Source organism: Entamoeba dispar, genomic scaffold, assembly GCF_000209125.1.
Source record: "Entamoeba dispar SAW760 scf_1105229462229 genomic scaffold, whole genome shotgun sequence".
NCBI lineage: Eukaryota > Evosea > Mastigamoebida > Endamoebidae > Entamoeba > Entamoeba dispar.
This window is the reverse complement of record NW_001855088.1, coordinates 19,634-33,306: the sequence shown is the minus strand read 5'-3', so window position 1 is coordinate 33,306 and position 13,673 is coordinate 19,634. Positions and strand designations below refer to the sequence as shown.

At 24.5% G+C, this 13,673-nt stretch overlaps 11 protein-coding genes across 11 annotated transcripts in view, besides 19 other annotated features; 6 read left to right on the top strand and 5 right to left on the bottom strand.

Annotated features, from left to right (window-relative positions):
- The window catches only part of EDI_139520 (ATP-dependent RNA helicase DDX3X, putative), a gene marked incomplete at both ends in the record, with an annotated part of 1,179 nt that extends 1,147 nt beyond the window's left edge, over positions 1–32 (top strand). The window contains one exon of the mRNA XM_001733427.1: positions 1–32. This exon is cut by the window's left edge and continues 1,147 nt beyond it. Coding sequence (XP_001733479.1) covers positions 1–32 — 32 coding nt within the window.
- A 24-nt stretch (positions 33–56) lies between these two features.
- EDI_139510 (uncharacterized protein) lies at positions 57–2,406 on the bottom strand (the record flags this gene model as incomplete). The annotated part of the gene is made up of 2 exons (XM_001739553.1): positions 57–89; positions 157–2,406. 2 exons carry the CDS (start codon positions 2,404–2,406, stop codon positions 57–59), a joined length of 2,283 nt encoding a protein of 760 aa, XP_001739605.1.
- Positions 96–116: a sequence feature (AT_rich).
- Positions 432–458: a sequence feature (AT_rich).
- Positions 656–685: a sequence feature (AT_rich).
- Positions 2,407–2,992: 586 nt separating the features above from the next.
- Positions 2,993–3,138: a microsatellite.
- A 9-nt stretch (positions 3,139–3,147) lies between these two features.
- On the top strand, positions 3,148–5,118 carry EDI_139500 (nucleolar GTP-binding protein, putative; the record flags this gene model as incomplete). Its single annotated transcript, XM_001739552.1, has 1 exon — positions 3,148–5,118. The coding sequence occupies one exon, from the start codon at positions 3,148–3,150 to the stop codon at positions 5,116–5,118; it is 1,971 nt and encodes a 656-aa protein (XP_001739604.1).
- A 32-nt stretch (positions 5,119–5,150) lies between these two features.
- Positions 5,151–5,248: a sequence feature (AT_rich).
- On the bottom strand, positions 5,229–5,888 carry EDI_139490 (uncharacterized protein; the record flags this gene model as incomplete). The annotated part of the gene is made up of 1 exon (XM_001739551.1): positions 5,229–5,888. One exon carries the CDS (start codon positions 5,886–5,888, stop codon positions 5,229–5,231), a length of 660 nt encoding a protein of 219 aa, XP_001739603.1.
- Positions 5,889–5,926: 38 nt separating this feature from the next.
- Positions 5,927–5,966: a sequence feature (AT_rich).
- Positions 5,967–6,012: 46 nt separating this feature from the next.
- Positions 6,013–6,552, bottom strand: EDI_139480 (60S ribosomal protein L24, putative; the record flags this gene model as incomplete). Its single annotated transcript, XM_001739550.1, has 1 exon — positions 6,013–6,552. One exon carries the CDS (start codon positions 6,550–6,552, stop codon positions 6,013–6,015), a length of 540 nt encoding a protein of 179 aa, XP_001739602.1.
- A 6-nt stretch (positions 6,553–6,558) lies between these two features.
- Positions 6,559–6,597: a microsatellite.
- A 4-nt stretch (positions 6,598–6,601) lies between these two features.
- Positions 6,602–6,641: a sequence feature (AT_rich).
- Positions 6,642–6,731: 90 nt separating this feature from the next.
- EDI_139470 (uncharacterized protein) lies at positions 6,732–7,169 on the top strand (the record flags this gene model as incomplete). The annotated part of the gene is made up of 1 exon (XM_001739549.1): positions 6,732–7,169. The coding sequence occupies one exon, from the start codon at positions 6,732–6,734 to the stop codon at positions 7,167–7,169; it is 438 nt and encodes a 145-aa protein (XP_001739601.1).
- An 85-nt stretch (positions 7,170–7,254) lies between these two features.
- Positions 7,255–7,533: a sequence feature (AT_rich).
- A 34-nt stretch (positions 7,534–7,567) lies between these two features.
- Positions 7,568–7,774: a sequence feature (AT_rich).
- Positions 7,775–7,783: 9 nt separating this feature from the next.
- On the bottom strand, positions 7,784–8,320 carry EDI_139460 (uncharacterized protein; the record flags this gene model as incomplete). Its single annotated transcript, XM_001739548.1, has 1 exon — positions 7,784–8,320. The coding sequence occupies one exon, from the start codon at positions 8,318–8,320 to the stop codon at positions 7,784–7,786; it is 537 nt and encodes a 178-aa protein (XP_001739600.1).
- Positions 7,831–7,885: a microsatellite.
- Positions 8,321–8,337: 17 nt separating the features above from the next.
- Positions 8,338–8,429: a sequence feature (AT_rich).
- EDI_139450 (uncharacterized protein) lies at positions 8,387–9,163 on the top strand (the record flags this gene model as incomplete). Its single annotated transcript, XM_001739547.1, has 1 exon — positions 8,387–9,163. The coding sequence occupies one exon, from the start codon at positions 8,387–8,389 to the stop codon at positions 9,161–9,163; it is 777 nt and encodes a 258-aa protein (XP_001739599.1).
- Positions 9,150–9,206: a sequence feature (AT_rich).
- Positions 9,207–9,246: 40 nt separating this feature from the next.
- Positions 9,247–10,925, top strand: EDI_139440 (uncharacterized protein; the record flags this gene model as incomplete). Its single annotated transcript, XM_001739546.1, has 4 exons — positions 9,247–9,374; positions 9,452–10,015; positions 10,090–10,202; positions 10,261–10,925. 4 exons carry the CDS (start codon positions 9,247–9,249, stop codon positions 10,923–10,925), a joined length of 1,470 nt encoding a protein of 489 aa, XP_001739598.1.
- Positions 9,413–9,698: a sequence feature (AT_rich).
- Positions 9,846–9,899: a sequence feature (AT_rich).
- Positions 10,140–10,258: a microsatellite.
- Positions 10,262–10,282: a sequence feature (AT_rich).
- Positions 10,918–10,970: a sequence feature (AT_rich).
- A 22-nt stretch (positions 10,971–10,992) lies between these two features.
- On the bottom strand, positions 10,993–12,108 carry EDI_139430 (proliferation-associated protein 2G4, putative; the record flags this gene model as incomplete). The annotated part of the gene is made up of 1 exon (XM_001739545.1): positions 10,993–12,108. One exon carries the CDS (start codon positions 12,106–12,108, stop codon positions 10,993–10,995), a length of 1,116 nt encoding a protein of 371 aa, XP_001739597.1.
- Positions 11,980–12,047: a microsatellite.
- A 255-nt stretch (positions 12,109–12,363) lies between the features above and the next one.
- Positions 12,364–13,659, top strand: EDI_139420 (ATP-dependent RNA helicase DDX3Y, putative; the record flags this gene model as incomplete). The annotated part of the gene is made up of 1 exon (XM_001739544.1): positions 12,364–13,659. One exon carries the CDS (start codon positions 12,364–12,366, stop codon positions 13,657–13,659), a length of 1,296 nt encoding a protein of 431 aa, XP_001739596.1.
- Between the last annotated feature and the right edge of the window lie 14 nt (positions 13,660–13,673).

The window sequence follows — 13,673 nt, the reverse complement described above, 5'->3', positions numbered from 1 at the left end:
TATATTATTTACTCTACCTTCCATTTTATTAATACAAAATGATGTATATTTACTCATTAATCGTTGTGTAAATATTTTTCTTCCTTCAACTTGTGATAAAAAATTAAATAATAAATCTGTATCAAGACTTTTTGTTGTTCCTTCATTCATCATCACCAATATTCCAATTTGAATATCACTAAATTGTATTATATCATTATTAAATACTTCTTTTACTCTTTGTTTTTTTAATCCTTCTAAATGATTATGATACATTTTTGGTTCTAATTGTGAATTAACTACAGTGTTTCTTACTCTTAATGATTTAAGTTTCCCACAATCCAATACCAATGTATTAATTGGAGATACTTCAAGACTTTTTTCTGTTGATGTTTGAATAATTGAAGTAATAGGATGATATTCTTTTGAATACATTTGAATAAGTTCATTAGTATTAATTAAATAAATATTATTTATTTGCCAATCTTCAAATATATGGTCATGTCTTTTTGGGAAATTTTGAAGGAAGAATGAAAAATGTTGAGACTCAAACAATGCTTTCAAGAAGTCTCTTCTATCTGATGGTTGATTATAAATAAATTCTTCTGATGAAAAAACTACAGACTCTTTATCTGCAATCCAAGTATATCCAATATAATCTCTATATTCATTTAACATAATATTAATAAATTTAAATAATATAATTCTAACTGAACAATTAAATTCTTCACTTTTATGTAAATAATACTTTTCATCAAATATGTCTGAATTAATATTTCCACTTGAATATTCTCTTTTATTAAAAACATCTTTAAGTTCATGATATACTGTATTTATTAATTTTGGTACTTCTCTTATTATTCCTTTTGATTTTACTACTCCACTATCTAAATCAACATATACTACTTCTTCATTTTTAATAATTTTTTCTACATCTTCTTTATATTCTGATGGTACTCCCATTAAATATGTCATTGGAGAACTTACATAATCAATTAATGAATAAGGTAATGAGTCAATACAAATATTACACCATTCAAATGGAAATAACAATGATTTTAAATTTTCTATTGAATAAACTAATCCAGTTTTTGATGTGCTTGTAATTATTACTTTTTCTTCTTCTAATAGTGCTAGCCATACAGCAAGTACTCCATCAATTCCAATCATTTCAAATAATGGAAGGATACTTGTAGGTATTGGTGGTAATCCATTTAAACAAGGTAAATGTATTTCAACTTTAAATCCTAATTGTCCAAAATCGTATGAATATAAATTTCCAAATGATGGTTTCCCAGTCATAAAAATGACTTGATGACAATAATCTGTAAATTTCATATCATTTTCTACATTTATTTCATACAATGACTTTAACCATTTTCTCATAAATGTATGTAATGGAAAATCACTTGTTACTCCAACAGCATATGGTGCATATAATTCATCAGGTGTTTTTGGAATAATTTCTTGTATTTTTTTAATCATTTCTTTTTCAATTTTAAAATAAGCAATTAAGAAACACGCATATTTAGTATTAGCCATAGCATCTGTCATAACAAATGGAACAACACTTATATTTTTATTCGTTCTACTTACTCTTAACCCATCTCCAAAACAAAAATTCCAAATATTTAATGGAACTATTTTACCTCCATTATTTGGTGGATAACAATTTGTAATAACTCCTGTTAGTCCTACTTGTTCTATACTGCTAAATGTTGCATTGCTTGTTTTCATAAAATGAAGAAGATCTTTTGTAATGTCTCCTACTGTAACAGTAAATACTGCTGAAAATAATCCACACGCTTCAATTGTTTCTCTATCCTTTGCTGATGGAAGTTGTGGCATAAACTTTTTTCTATGGACATGATCTAAAGATAAGTCATTTTGAGGTTTATATGATAAATTAAGTTCTTCGATTGATGACGTTAAAAGAGAAAACTTTTCACTTGACTTTTCACTTGATTTCTTTGACTCTTCGCCAATTATCAAATTCTGCTCATTTTCTCTTGACAACCTCTTAAATGTAATATTTAATTTCCCAACTTCAACAGAAGAATAAGAAAAAACAGTGTATTTCTCTGTTGTTTCTAGGTTTATTCCTAATCGTTTTAATGATACTCTTACAATTCCAAGAATATGCTTTTGATTTAATTTATTATGTTTACATACTTCAATCTGTAAAATATTCGTTTTTTCTGGAACTGAAACTGTCCACTGTTCATTAAAAATAGGTTTATTCCCAACTTTTGTTAATGTCCTGTACTTCTTTTCGTCAATCTTACAAACACAATATAATCCAGTTTCTAACGGACTAAATATTCCTGAATGTATTATAATAACTAAAATATAATTTGTTGGCTTTGTTTGTGGGATAAGATTGGAGGTTGTTACTGGCTTTTTATCTGTAAATGCCCTCCTCATCATTTCTTCTAAAAGACTTATTTTTTTTCAAGATGACTTTTTCAGAAAGGAATATGCTATTCTGAATATCTTCAAGAAAAAATAGAATTTTGTAGTCATAAAAAATGATATTTCAATTAGAAATAACGTAAAAATTTAAAAATGACATAAAAATAATGCAGTATATTCAAAAAAATAATTGTGCTACACCAAACAATAGAAAATGAAAAAATTAATTTTCTTCAAAACCAAATACATGGAATAAACAAACAGCTCCAATCAATTCAAGTTATGTTAGGAGAATTAAATAAGACTAATAAAGAAGTAACTCCAAATGCAACAATAATACTTAAACAGTGTGGGATATCATCTCCATTGTATGCAGGGAGAAATGTGAATGATTTATCAACAATTAAACAATATGTTTATCATGACTTGACTAAATGTGTTGCACGACTTCATGTTTGTTTTAAAAAAGAATGAATTAATAAGATTAAAGAATTGACAAGATAGAGAAGAGTCAAGATATTAGAAAACAATAATAATTCTTGTGATGTGACTCTAATGCCATAAAGATATAAATGAATGATTAGATTAGATTAGACAAGTTAGAAAGAAAACGTCAAAAGAAGAAACTATAAAAAATAATAAAAAAAGGAAAGATGAAAGGAAATAAAAATAGAGAAACAGGGTTTAAAAAAAAGAAAAAGAAAAAAGATTTACCCTTAAAACAAAAAAAAAAGATAAAAGAGTAAATTCAGTAGCATGCCATTGTATACATTTAAAAAAATTACGCCTGTTCCTACATCAAATGAATTACAAGATATAGTACTTAGTGGAACTAATAAACATACTCCAACTGTTGTTCATAAACAATATGCTATTCATCGAATTCGTGCATTTTATATGAGAAAGGTTAAATATTGTTCACAATCATATCATGATAAATTGGCATTAATATTAGAAGAATTTCCATTACTCGATGATCTTCATCCATTTTATGGAGATTTATTGAATGTTCTATATGATAGAGATCATTATAAACTTGCATTAGCACAACTTTCTATTGCAAAGAAATTAGTTGATTCAATTGGAACAGAATATTGTAAATATTTAAAATATGCTGATTCATTATATCGATGTAAACAATTAAAACGTGCTGCTCTTGGTCGTATGACATCTGTTATTAAACAACAAAGTGCATCACTTGCATATTTAGAACAAGTAAGACAACATTTAGGAAGACTTCCAAGTATTGATCCAGTTTCTAAATCATTAATTCTAGCAGGATTTCCAAATGTTGGAAAATCATCATTAATGAATGTTATTACAAATGCAAATGTTGATACTCAACCATATCCATTTACTACTAAATCATTATTTATTGGACATACTGATTTTAATTATACACAATGGCAAGTAATTGATACACCAGGTATTCTTGATCATCCACTAGAAGAAAGAAATGTTATTGAAATGCAATCTATAACAGCACTTGCACATTTACCATCATGTGTATTATATCTTATGGATGTTAGTGGAAGTTGTGGATATACTATTCAACAACAAGCACAATTATTTAAAACAATGAGACCATTATTTAGTCAAAAACCTGTTGTTCTTGTATTAAATAAAATTGATATTTGTCCAATGAATCAATTAGAAGAAGAAGAAAGAAAAATTATTGAAGAAATTAAAGGAATGTCAACATTATGTTGTGAATGTTCATGTTATAAACCAGAACTTTATGGAGAATTAAAAACAAAAGCATGTGGATTATTAAAAGAAACAGTAACTCAAGATAGATTTAGTGGAAAGAAAGGAGAATTATTGTTAAATAAATTAAGAGTTACAATGCCAAAGAAAAGAGATGATATTGCAAGACCTGCTGTTGCAGCACCAGTAATAAAAGAAATGGAAACTGATGAAATTGAACCAGAAATGACACAATGTCAAAAAGAATTAATTAAATATCAACATGACTTTGAAGCATATGAAAGAGGAGAAATTCCATGGTCAGAATATATGAAAGAAAGAGAAAAATATATTTTAGATAATGATGAATGGAGATATGATGTTATTCCAGAAATTGTAGATGGTATGAATATTGCAGATTATGTTGATCCAGATATTGAAAAGAAATTAGAAGAATTAGAAAAAGAAGAACAAGAACAATTACTTACAGCTACAATGGAATTTGATGATTCAATGAAATTAAGTGAAGAAGATCAAAAATTATATGAAGAAATTGTTGAAGCACAAGGAGTATTAAAAGCAGTTAGTAAAGCAAAGAAAGGAAATGAAAATAATAGAATTGAAAATATGACTAGAGGAAGAAGTAGAAATGAATTACAAGAACATTTAGAAGATTTAGGTATTGATACAGAAACAGCACATCAAACATCAAAATTAGCTAAAAGTAAATCAAGAAGTAGAACTAAAAGTGTTAAAAGAGGAAGAGATATTCCATTTATGGAAGAAGAAGAAACTAATGATAAAAGAGGTAGATCAAATAGTAGAAAACGTAGTAGATCTAATTCTTTAATTAGAAAAGGAGAAGAACATTCAATGCCAAGACAAGAAATGAGAGATAAAGCAGAAAGATTACGTAGAAAAGCAATTGATGCATTACATCGACAAAGTAGGACTGGAGAATCAGATAGAAAACATGATATTGAACGTCCAAAATGGTTATTGGCTGGAAAAAGAACAGCTGGAACACATGATTGGAGATAAAAAGAGAATATCAGTATCTATTAATTTGATTGATTTTTTTATTCATTTAAAATAAATAATAATTCATTTTAAAATATAATAAAAATAAAAAATTAATTATGAATTTAATATTATTGATAATCTTTTTTAAGTTGATATTCTTTCATACTTGATGTTGGTGATTGAACTAAATCACAAATCTTTTTAAGTTGTTCTTTTAAATATTGTTCTGGTTGTTTTAATTCTAAATTTAACATAGTAAATGTATATGTTGGTTTAATCTTAAACATTGATAATATTTTATCTGTTAATTCAGTTTCATTCATTCTAACTCTTTTATCAACAACTGTATCTTCTCTTTTTCTATAAATATTAATTGATTTATGTGGAATTTCATCTTCTGAACTTTCATCATTAATAATTAATTTTGGTTTTTGTTGTTTTATTATAATATCATTTCTTCTAACTATTGGTTTTAAATACATATCTGATTTTCCATAATTTTTAAATGATTGATTTGTTTGTTTAAGAATAAAAATTGGTTCTTTACATTGTGTTTTAAATAAATCATACTTTTTCTTTGTTTGTTCATCTTCTATATTTAATTCTACTAATTCTCCATATTGATTAAATCCAATTGAATCATTAAGATTATTTCCTTTTCTAAAATGTTCAACAAGCATTTTATTTAATTGAATAACATATAATCTTTTTCTTCTATCACTATTTTCAATAGGTTTTAATTTTGGTCTCATATCTTCAAAAATATCTTTTTGTGGTTTATTTTCCATGTTAGAATTATATAATTCTTTCTTAGTTATTTTCTTTCTTTTTATTAAAAAAAAAAAAATATGATAAAATAAATAAAAGAAAATCAATCAGTTACACCACTTCTTATCAATGTATCATTATTACTTAAGCTTCATCCATGTGTTTATTAGTATCTTTTTCAGATATACTACTTGTTTTTGTTTTATTTAATAATGCTTTACGTTTAAGATTTTGAGTATAAGCAGGAATAGTGGCTTTTCGTGCTCTTAATTTTAATAATGGTAAAACATCCTTATGTCGTTCAATAAGAGCTAATCGTTGTTTCATTTCATTTTGTTTTCCTTCTCTAATACGATCAATATAATGACTTAACTTTCTACGTTGACGAATTTCTTCAATACGTTTCATAGCAATAATTGTTTTTGCATAAAGCTCTCTATTATAACGTACAGGTCTATTTCTTTTCATCTCAAAATCAAGTGTTTTATCTACTGTCATTTCTCTTCCTGTTGTCATTCGGTATGCTTTTGTCCATTTGAATTTACGTGGGTTTCTCTTCATCTTAAAACTTTTATGACATTTCGATCTACAAAACCAAAACACTTTTGCATCATTTCTTACAAACATCATCCCATGTCCTGGATAAATATTTGCTCCACAGAAGTAACACTTCTCAATTCTCATTATCTGTTTTTTTGTTATCTTTTCTTTTTTCTTTTATTTTTTTTTAGGGTTTATTAAAATTATGTTTTATATATCAATTTATATTTATTGATGTTTTAATTGATGAAGTTTGTCCTTGATTTTGTGATGAAAATGGACCAAGATATTTAAACAAACTAAAAAAGAACAAACACAAAATTATGACCCCAATCATCATATTTTATAAAACAAACTCAATGATTGATTTTTTGCCATTGTTTATTAAGGATAATTGTTTTAGTGTTATTAAAACAACAATCATTAATCAAATTCAATCTCAATTCCCTGAAAACAAAATTAATAAAACAAGTATAAAATTCTTTATAGATGGTAATCAAATACAACAAGAAATAATAGTTAAGACAAATACCTTTATTTATGTTACATTCTCTTTATTGTCTGAAATTATAATAGAAAATGAATCATCTTTTAAAACTAATATGTTTAATAATTCTGTTTCAAGTATAAAAGAAGAATCCAAATCCTTTTCTTTATTTTTTACTGATATAAAACCTTTTTATTCTTCTTTTCATATTGAAGATGATAATTCTTCTTCAACGTTTTTTAAAACAATTGAACCTTATTATTTATATCTTTAACAATGAAATAATGAGAGGTAGAAGTTTTTAAAGAATAAAGAAATAAATAAACAATAAATAAATTCATTAAACAGTTATAAGAAAGAATATAAATATCTTTTAATTTAATAACAGTAATTAATTACTTTGTGTTTTTCAAATTTTTTTTTAAAATGAATAAAACTTTCAAAAAACTTTAAAATTTAATTATTTTATTTCTTCTTTAGATAATGAATTAATTTAATTTATGTTAGATAATGATTATTCTTAGTGGAAAATATATTTTTTATTTCAAATCATTACTTTTAAATGATCTATCTATTTTCTTAATACTATTTGTATTTAAATAATAATAAAAATGATAAAGTTATTATTTTTTTTTTTTGTTATTGAAGTGTGTCAAGTAAGATATATAGAAGTTTATTTATATTAATGATGAATATTTATATATTTAATGAATCTTTTTATCATTACAAATTAAAGTAATGACTAAATTTAATTAAATTATTTAGATAATTAACAATAATACATTCTTTCTTCTAGTTTAAAGAAATAAAGATATTTTTTTTTATTAAGTTTTATAGAATTTTAATAAAGAAAACAAAAAAAAATAATCAATTAAAAATCAGAAGTATTTAATGTTTGTAAAATCCTTTATCAATAATTATCTTACAAGCTTTAATTTTCTTTCTTTTTCTTATTTTTTCTTCTTGTCTTTCTTTAATTTTAATTTTTCTATCAAGATGTAATTGAGTTCTTTCTTGTTTATATTTATCTAATATATTAGGATTAGCATATTCTACTCTAAATTTTAATCCTTTCCAAGTTAACATATTCAAAGTAGAAAGACATTGATGTAATAATAATTCATTTTTTGCTTTTAATTCAACATATGCAAATAATGAATTTTTCCAAGGTTTATTAATAATTTGAATTGAAAGAACTTTTCCGTAATTAATAAAACGTTCTTTAATTTGTTGTTCAGTTATTGATTTATCAATTCCACCAACAAATAATCTTTTAGTTAATGGAAGATCAATTAAATTTTCTTTACTTGGAGTTTGATGAATACTTTTATTTTTAATTTCATCTTTGATAGGTTTAAATTTTGCAGCTTTTTCTTTTAATGACAGAGAAGATGAAGAAGAAATTGATTTGTGTTGTTTTGGCATTTCTGATATGTATTTTGAATTTAAAAAAGATAATAAAAAAAATTAACTAAAAAATATAATATATTAATGATTACACCGTTATTATATATTATTTTCTTTATTAAATTAACATTCTCTGTTGAAATAAAAGAGTGTATCGCTATAAATTATGAAACTAAATTATTTAAAGGATTAAATATTATTCATTCATATCCACATAACCCACATTCATTTACACAAGGATTAGCTCTATTAAATAATACATTATTTGAATCAACAGGATTATATGGAAAATCTTCAATAAGAATTGTAAATAAAATAACAGGTAAAACAATACTTAAAACTAAATTACCTAATAATTTCTTTGGAGAAGGAATAGCTATTATAAATAATGAATTATTTCAATTAACATGGAAAAATAGATGGATAAAAGTATATAATATTTCAAGTTTAAAAGAAATAAGATCTTATAGATTACCATTTCAAATTAAAGAAGGATGGGGAATGACTCGAATAAATCAATCACTTGGTATTAGTGATGGAAGTGATCAAATATATATTGTTAATCCAGAAACATTTATAATTCAACATTTGATTAAAGTAAAAAGAGGGAATAAACCATTATATAGAATTAATGATATTGAATATATTAATGGATATTTGTTTGCTAATATTTGGTATGAAGATGTTATTTGTGTTATTGATTTAATTACAGGAAATGTTATTAGTGAATTTTGGTGTAATATAAATAAAAGTCCAGGAGAAGATGTATTTAATGGAATTGTCTATGATTCAAATAAAAAAACAATATTAATGACAGGAAAACTTTGGAATAAATTATATGAAGTTGTTTTAATCAAATAAATAATTCATTTTAATATTAATTTATTTAAAAAAAAAAAAAAAAGGAAATTCTAATTAAAACTAAATAATTGTATTTGTCTTTAATGACTTTATATAACAAGAAATGTTCAAAAACATTAATGTTATCAGAAGAATCTTTAAAAGAATTATATTTAATATGGAAAAAAGGAGGATATATAGGATTAATATTTGATAAAATAATGCATTTATTGTTTGTTATTTCAAAGATATTAAAAAAGAATAAAGAAGAAAATATATATATTTTATAATAAAATAATTTATAAATAGTGAAGTAATTATATTAATGACAATATGTATTATTATTACAATATTAGATTTTAATAAAATGTTTAATACAAAAACAAAAGAAAATGAATTATTTGAATATTTTATTTTAAATGATCAATTTAGAATATGGTGTATTTGGTGTATTATTTTATTCTTTTCTCCTTTTATTATTATTAAAATATATTTTACTTTTAAAAAATTATTTTCTTCTAATATTATTGAAGCAAAAAAATTTTATAATATAAATCATTTTCAAGAGTTTAATAGAAATTGGAATGGAATATCAGAAATAATAGCACCATCAACATCATCAAATAGAAAAACATTTGTTCGAATGTATAATAATAAAATTGATCCACAATCTAATTTAATTATTCGTTCATCAATTGCATGGAATTATAATTTATTAACATTATTATTTAATAGATATTCTTTCTTTAAATATTATCCATCAAAATATCTTATTAAAATTACTCAATCAATTTTATTCCCTTCTTTCTTTGATGAAAATTTTTGTAGAAATCTTCAATATGATAATAATTTACAAAAAATATGGAAAAATTAGTTTGTTTTATGTTAAAAATTTTATTATTTGATAGTATTTCTTTTTTTTTCTTCTTTTATCTAACTTATTTTAGTATTCAAGCTAAAACAAATGAATTACGTTTTCTTCATATATTTCCATTAAATATTATTTTTGCTTGTTATAATGGTTATCTTACTTTATTAAAGTATTTTAGTTCATTTACTAGTTTGTTTATATTTAATTCTTCTATTTTAAATTATTCTTTTAAATTTTACTCTTTTAGGTAAAAATTTAATTTTATTAAACAAATATCATTTTACTAAATACGCTTGGTTATTATATCGTAGATATAATGAATTACCTCATGAAACTTCTACTAGATTATATGAAGCAATTCCTTTAGCTCAACAATTAACTGGGATTAATCAAAAAGGAATTTTATTTCATATAATGAGAGTTTTAAAAATTTTAATCTCTGGTCTTTGTTTAATTATTATTCCTTTAGCTTCTTTAACAAAATTTACTTTCTTTAATATTTCTTCAACTTTATTATTAATGGTTGCAATTCCTACTATTGCCCTCATTTATTCTCAAACTTATAAAAAACAAACAATTAAATCCCCTAGACAAATAGCTCAATACTTACAAAACTTCACTAAATATTATGATGAAAGATGGGAAAATCCTTCAATGGAAAGACAGTTATTAACTGAATTTGAAAATTCAATATTTAAATCAAATTTAAAACAAAGTTTAGATGAAATTATTGCTCCATTTTATGTTAATTCTTTATTATCTCATAACTTATTTTCTTCAGATTCTGAATTAGTTAATTTAATTATTTCTGGTGAATTACAACCTCTTCCACCACCTCAATTTCAACATAATACTACTTTTACATCATCTCTACATGGATTATCAGCTTATTTGAATTTAGTACATAATTAAAATCATTTTATTTTATTTTAAATTAAAAAAAAAAAGAAAAAATAACATTTTTGATAACAAATCACACTCAGTTCTTCTTAATGAAAGCTGGAGCTTCAATTGGAGTTAATACTTTTGGACCATTTTCAGTAACAATAATTGTTGCTTTAAATTGAGATACTAATCCAGTCTTTTCATAAACAACAGTATAAGCATCAACTAAATCGTGTTTTGCCATTTCAATAATTCCCATTTTAGCTTTAGATTCATTTTCAAGCATTCCAAGAGAGAATGGGAATGTTGGATATTTATTATTAACTTCTCTAAAAATTTGAACAGATGTTCTCATTTTAAGAATATATGTTTCATCAATATTTCTTTTATAAACTGTAGTTCTAGTTTCTTTTTCTACTGGCTTAGCATTTCCAGTAGTTAAAATAATATCTAAATTCCAAACATCATTTAATTCAATTTTCATATCTTCAACAGCTGATTTAGATGGAACATTAAGAATAAATTTATTTCCATCAATCATATATCTTTCCATATTTCTTGAAACAATATTTTCAAATGCTTTAACATTATATTTCTTACAAATTCCATCAACAATTGTTGTAATATCTGATGTATTAACTCCTACTTGAAGTTTTGAAATAACTTCTTGAAGTGCAGTATATCCTGCTTCAATAATAGTTGCTTTTTCTCCTGTTGCTTCTTCTCCAATTACAATACTTTTACATGCTTCTGCAACAAATCCTGAAATATGTGTTGCTAATTCAATTTTAGCTAAATCTCCTTTTTTCATACTAGTTTTATCTTCAGCTAATGGACAGAAATATCCACAACAATTATTTAATGAAATACAACATGGAAATGCAATTCCTTTCTCATATGAATATTCATTCTTAAAAACTTTAGCTGCTTCTTCTTCAATAAATTCATTAACTTTTTTACATACTTCATAAACAATTGCTCCATCAACACAAAGTGTTTCAGCAAGTTTCATTGCTGCATTAGTAATTTCTGCTGCTTCTTCATAATGTTTAATAACTCTTGGATCACTAGCAGATTCAAGTTCTTCTTCTACTTTATTTTCTTCTTTTTTAATTTCATTTTCTTGTTTTAATTGTTCTTTCTTTTGTTGGGTAGCAATTTTCTTTTCAATTGAAACAGCAGACTTCTTTGGTTTATGAATGGTGCTCATATGATTTATTGAATATTAGTTTTATCTTCTCTTTTATTTTCCTCCTAGGGTTGTCTTGTCTTTTCATTCTTCTTTCTCTTACTTGTTAATCTATACTTTATAGTTTAAATTTTATCCTTTGTAAAATCTATTCTTTCTCTTTCTCTCTTTTTTCATAAAACATATTTTTTAAAATCTAAAATTTTCATCAAATCATCCTTGATTTCAAAAATTGTGGAACAGATACAACCCTAAAACAGCTTTTTAGAAGAAAGAATGGCTTACGTACCACCACATTTAAGAAACAAAGAGAAAACAACAATAATGAAAGGAGAACCTACTCCAATTAGTCCATCCTTTATTAAAAAAGGAGTAAATAAATCAGATCATCATATTCCAATAACATCAAGAACTCCTCAACCATCTCGTAGTTCATCAACAATCTATAGAAGTGATACACCTACATTCACACGTAGAAATAATAGAATTATAAATAAAGATAGATGGTATGGTTATAGAGATTCTAGAGAAGATCCTAAAAGATTAGAAAAAAGAAATCAATGGTTAGAAGAAACAAAAGAAGAAAGAGAAAAATTTATTGATGTAACTCTCTCATATGAAAACCTTGAAATTGAAGTTACTGGAAAAGATCTTCCAAAAGATACTATTGAAACATTTTATGATATTGATTTAGGTGAAGAATTGGATCATAATATTTTTAAGGCTGGTTTTTATCATCCAATGCCAGTTCAAAAAGCAACTATTCCAATAGTATTAGCTAAACGTGATTTAATGTCATGTGCACAAACTGGATCAGGTAAAACTGCTGCATTCCTTTTTCCTATTATTTCAGATATTCTTAAAAATCCACCAATGCCAAGACAAGCAAATTTATCACATAGAGTTACTGTATTTCCTGTTGCTTTAATTCTTGCACCAACAAGAGAATTAGGACAACAAATTTATGAAGAAGCAGTTAAATTCACTGAAAATACCCCAATTAGATCAGTATGTGTTTATGGAGGATCTGATGCTTATATTCAAATTCAAGAAATGGGAAAAGGATGTGATATTCTTGTTGCTACTACAGGAAGATTATTATATTTTACTGAAAAGAAAATTGTTTCATTATCTTCTGTTAGATATCTTATTTTTGATGAGGCTGATAGAATGCTTGATATGGGATTTGAACCACAAATTAGAGAAATTTGTGAAGATAATGAAATGCCACCTGTTGGAAAACGTCAAACATTAATGTTTTCTGCTACTTTTCCTAAACAAATTCAAAGACTTGCTGCAGATTTCTTAGATAATTATGTCTTTATTACTGTTGGAAGAGCAGGAAGTACTGTTGAATCAATTCAACAAATTATTTTATGGGTTGAAGAACAAATAAAACAAGAAGCTATTTTAGATGTTTTACGAGAATTTGCTGGAAAAGGTGAGAAAACAGTTATTTTTGTTGAAACAAAGAGAGGTGCTGATATGCTAGAAAATTATTTATACGATCATGGATACAAAGTAGATAGTATTCATGGAGATCGTTCTCAAGCTGATCGTGACTTTTCATGAAAAGGTTAAAGAAA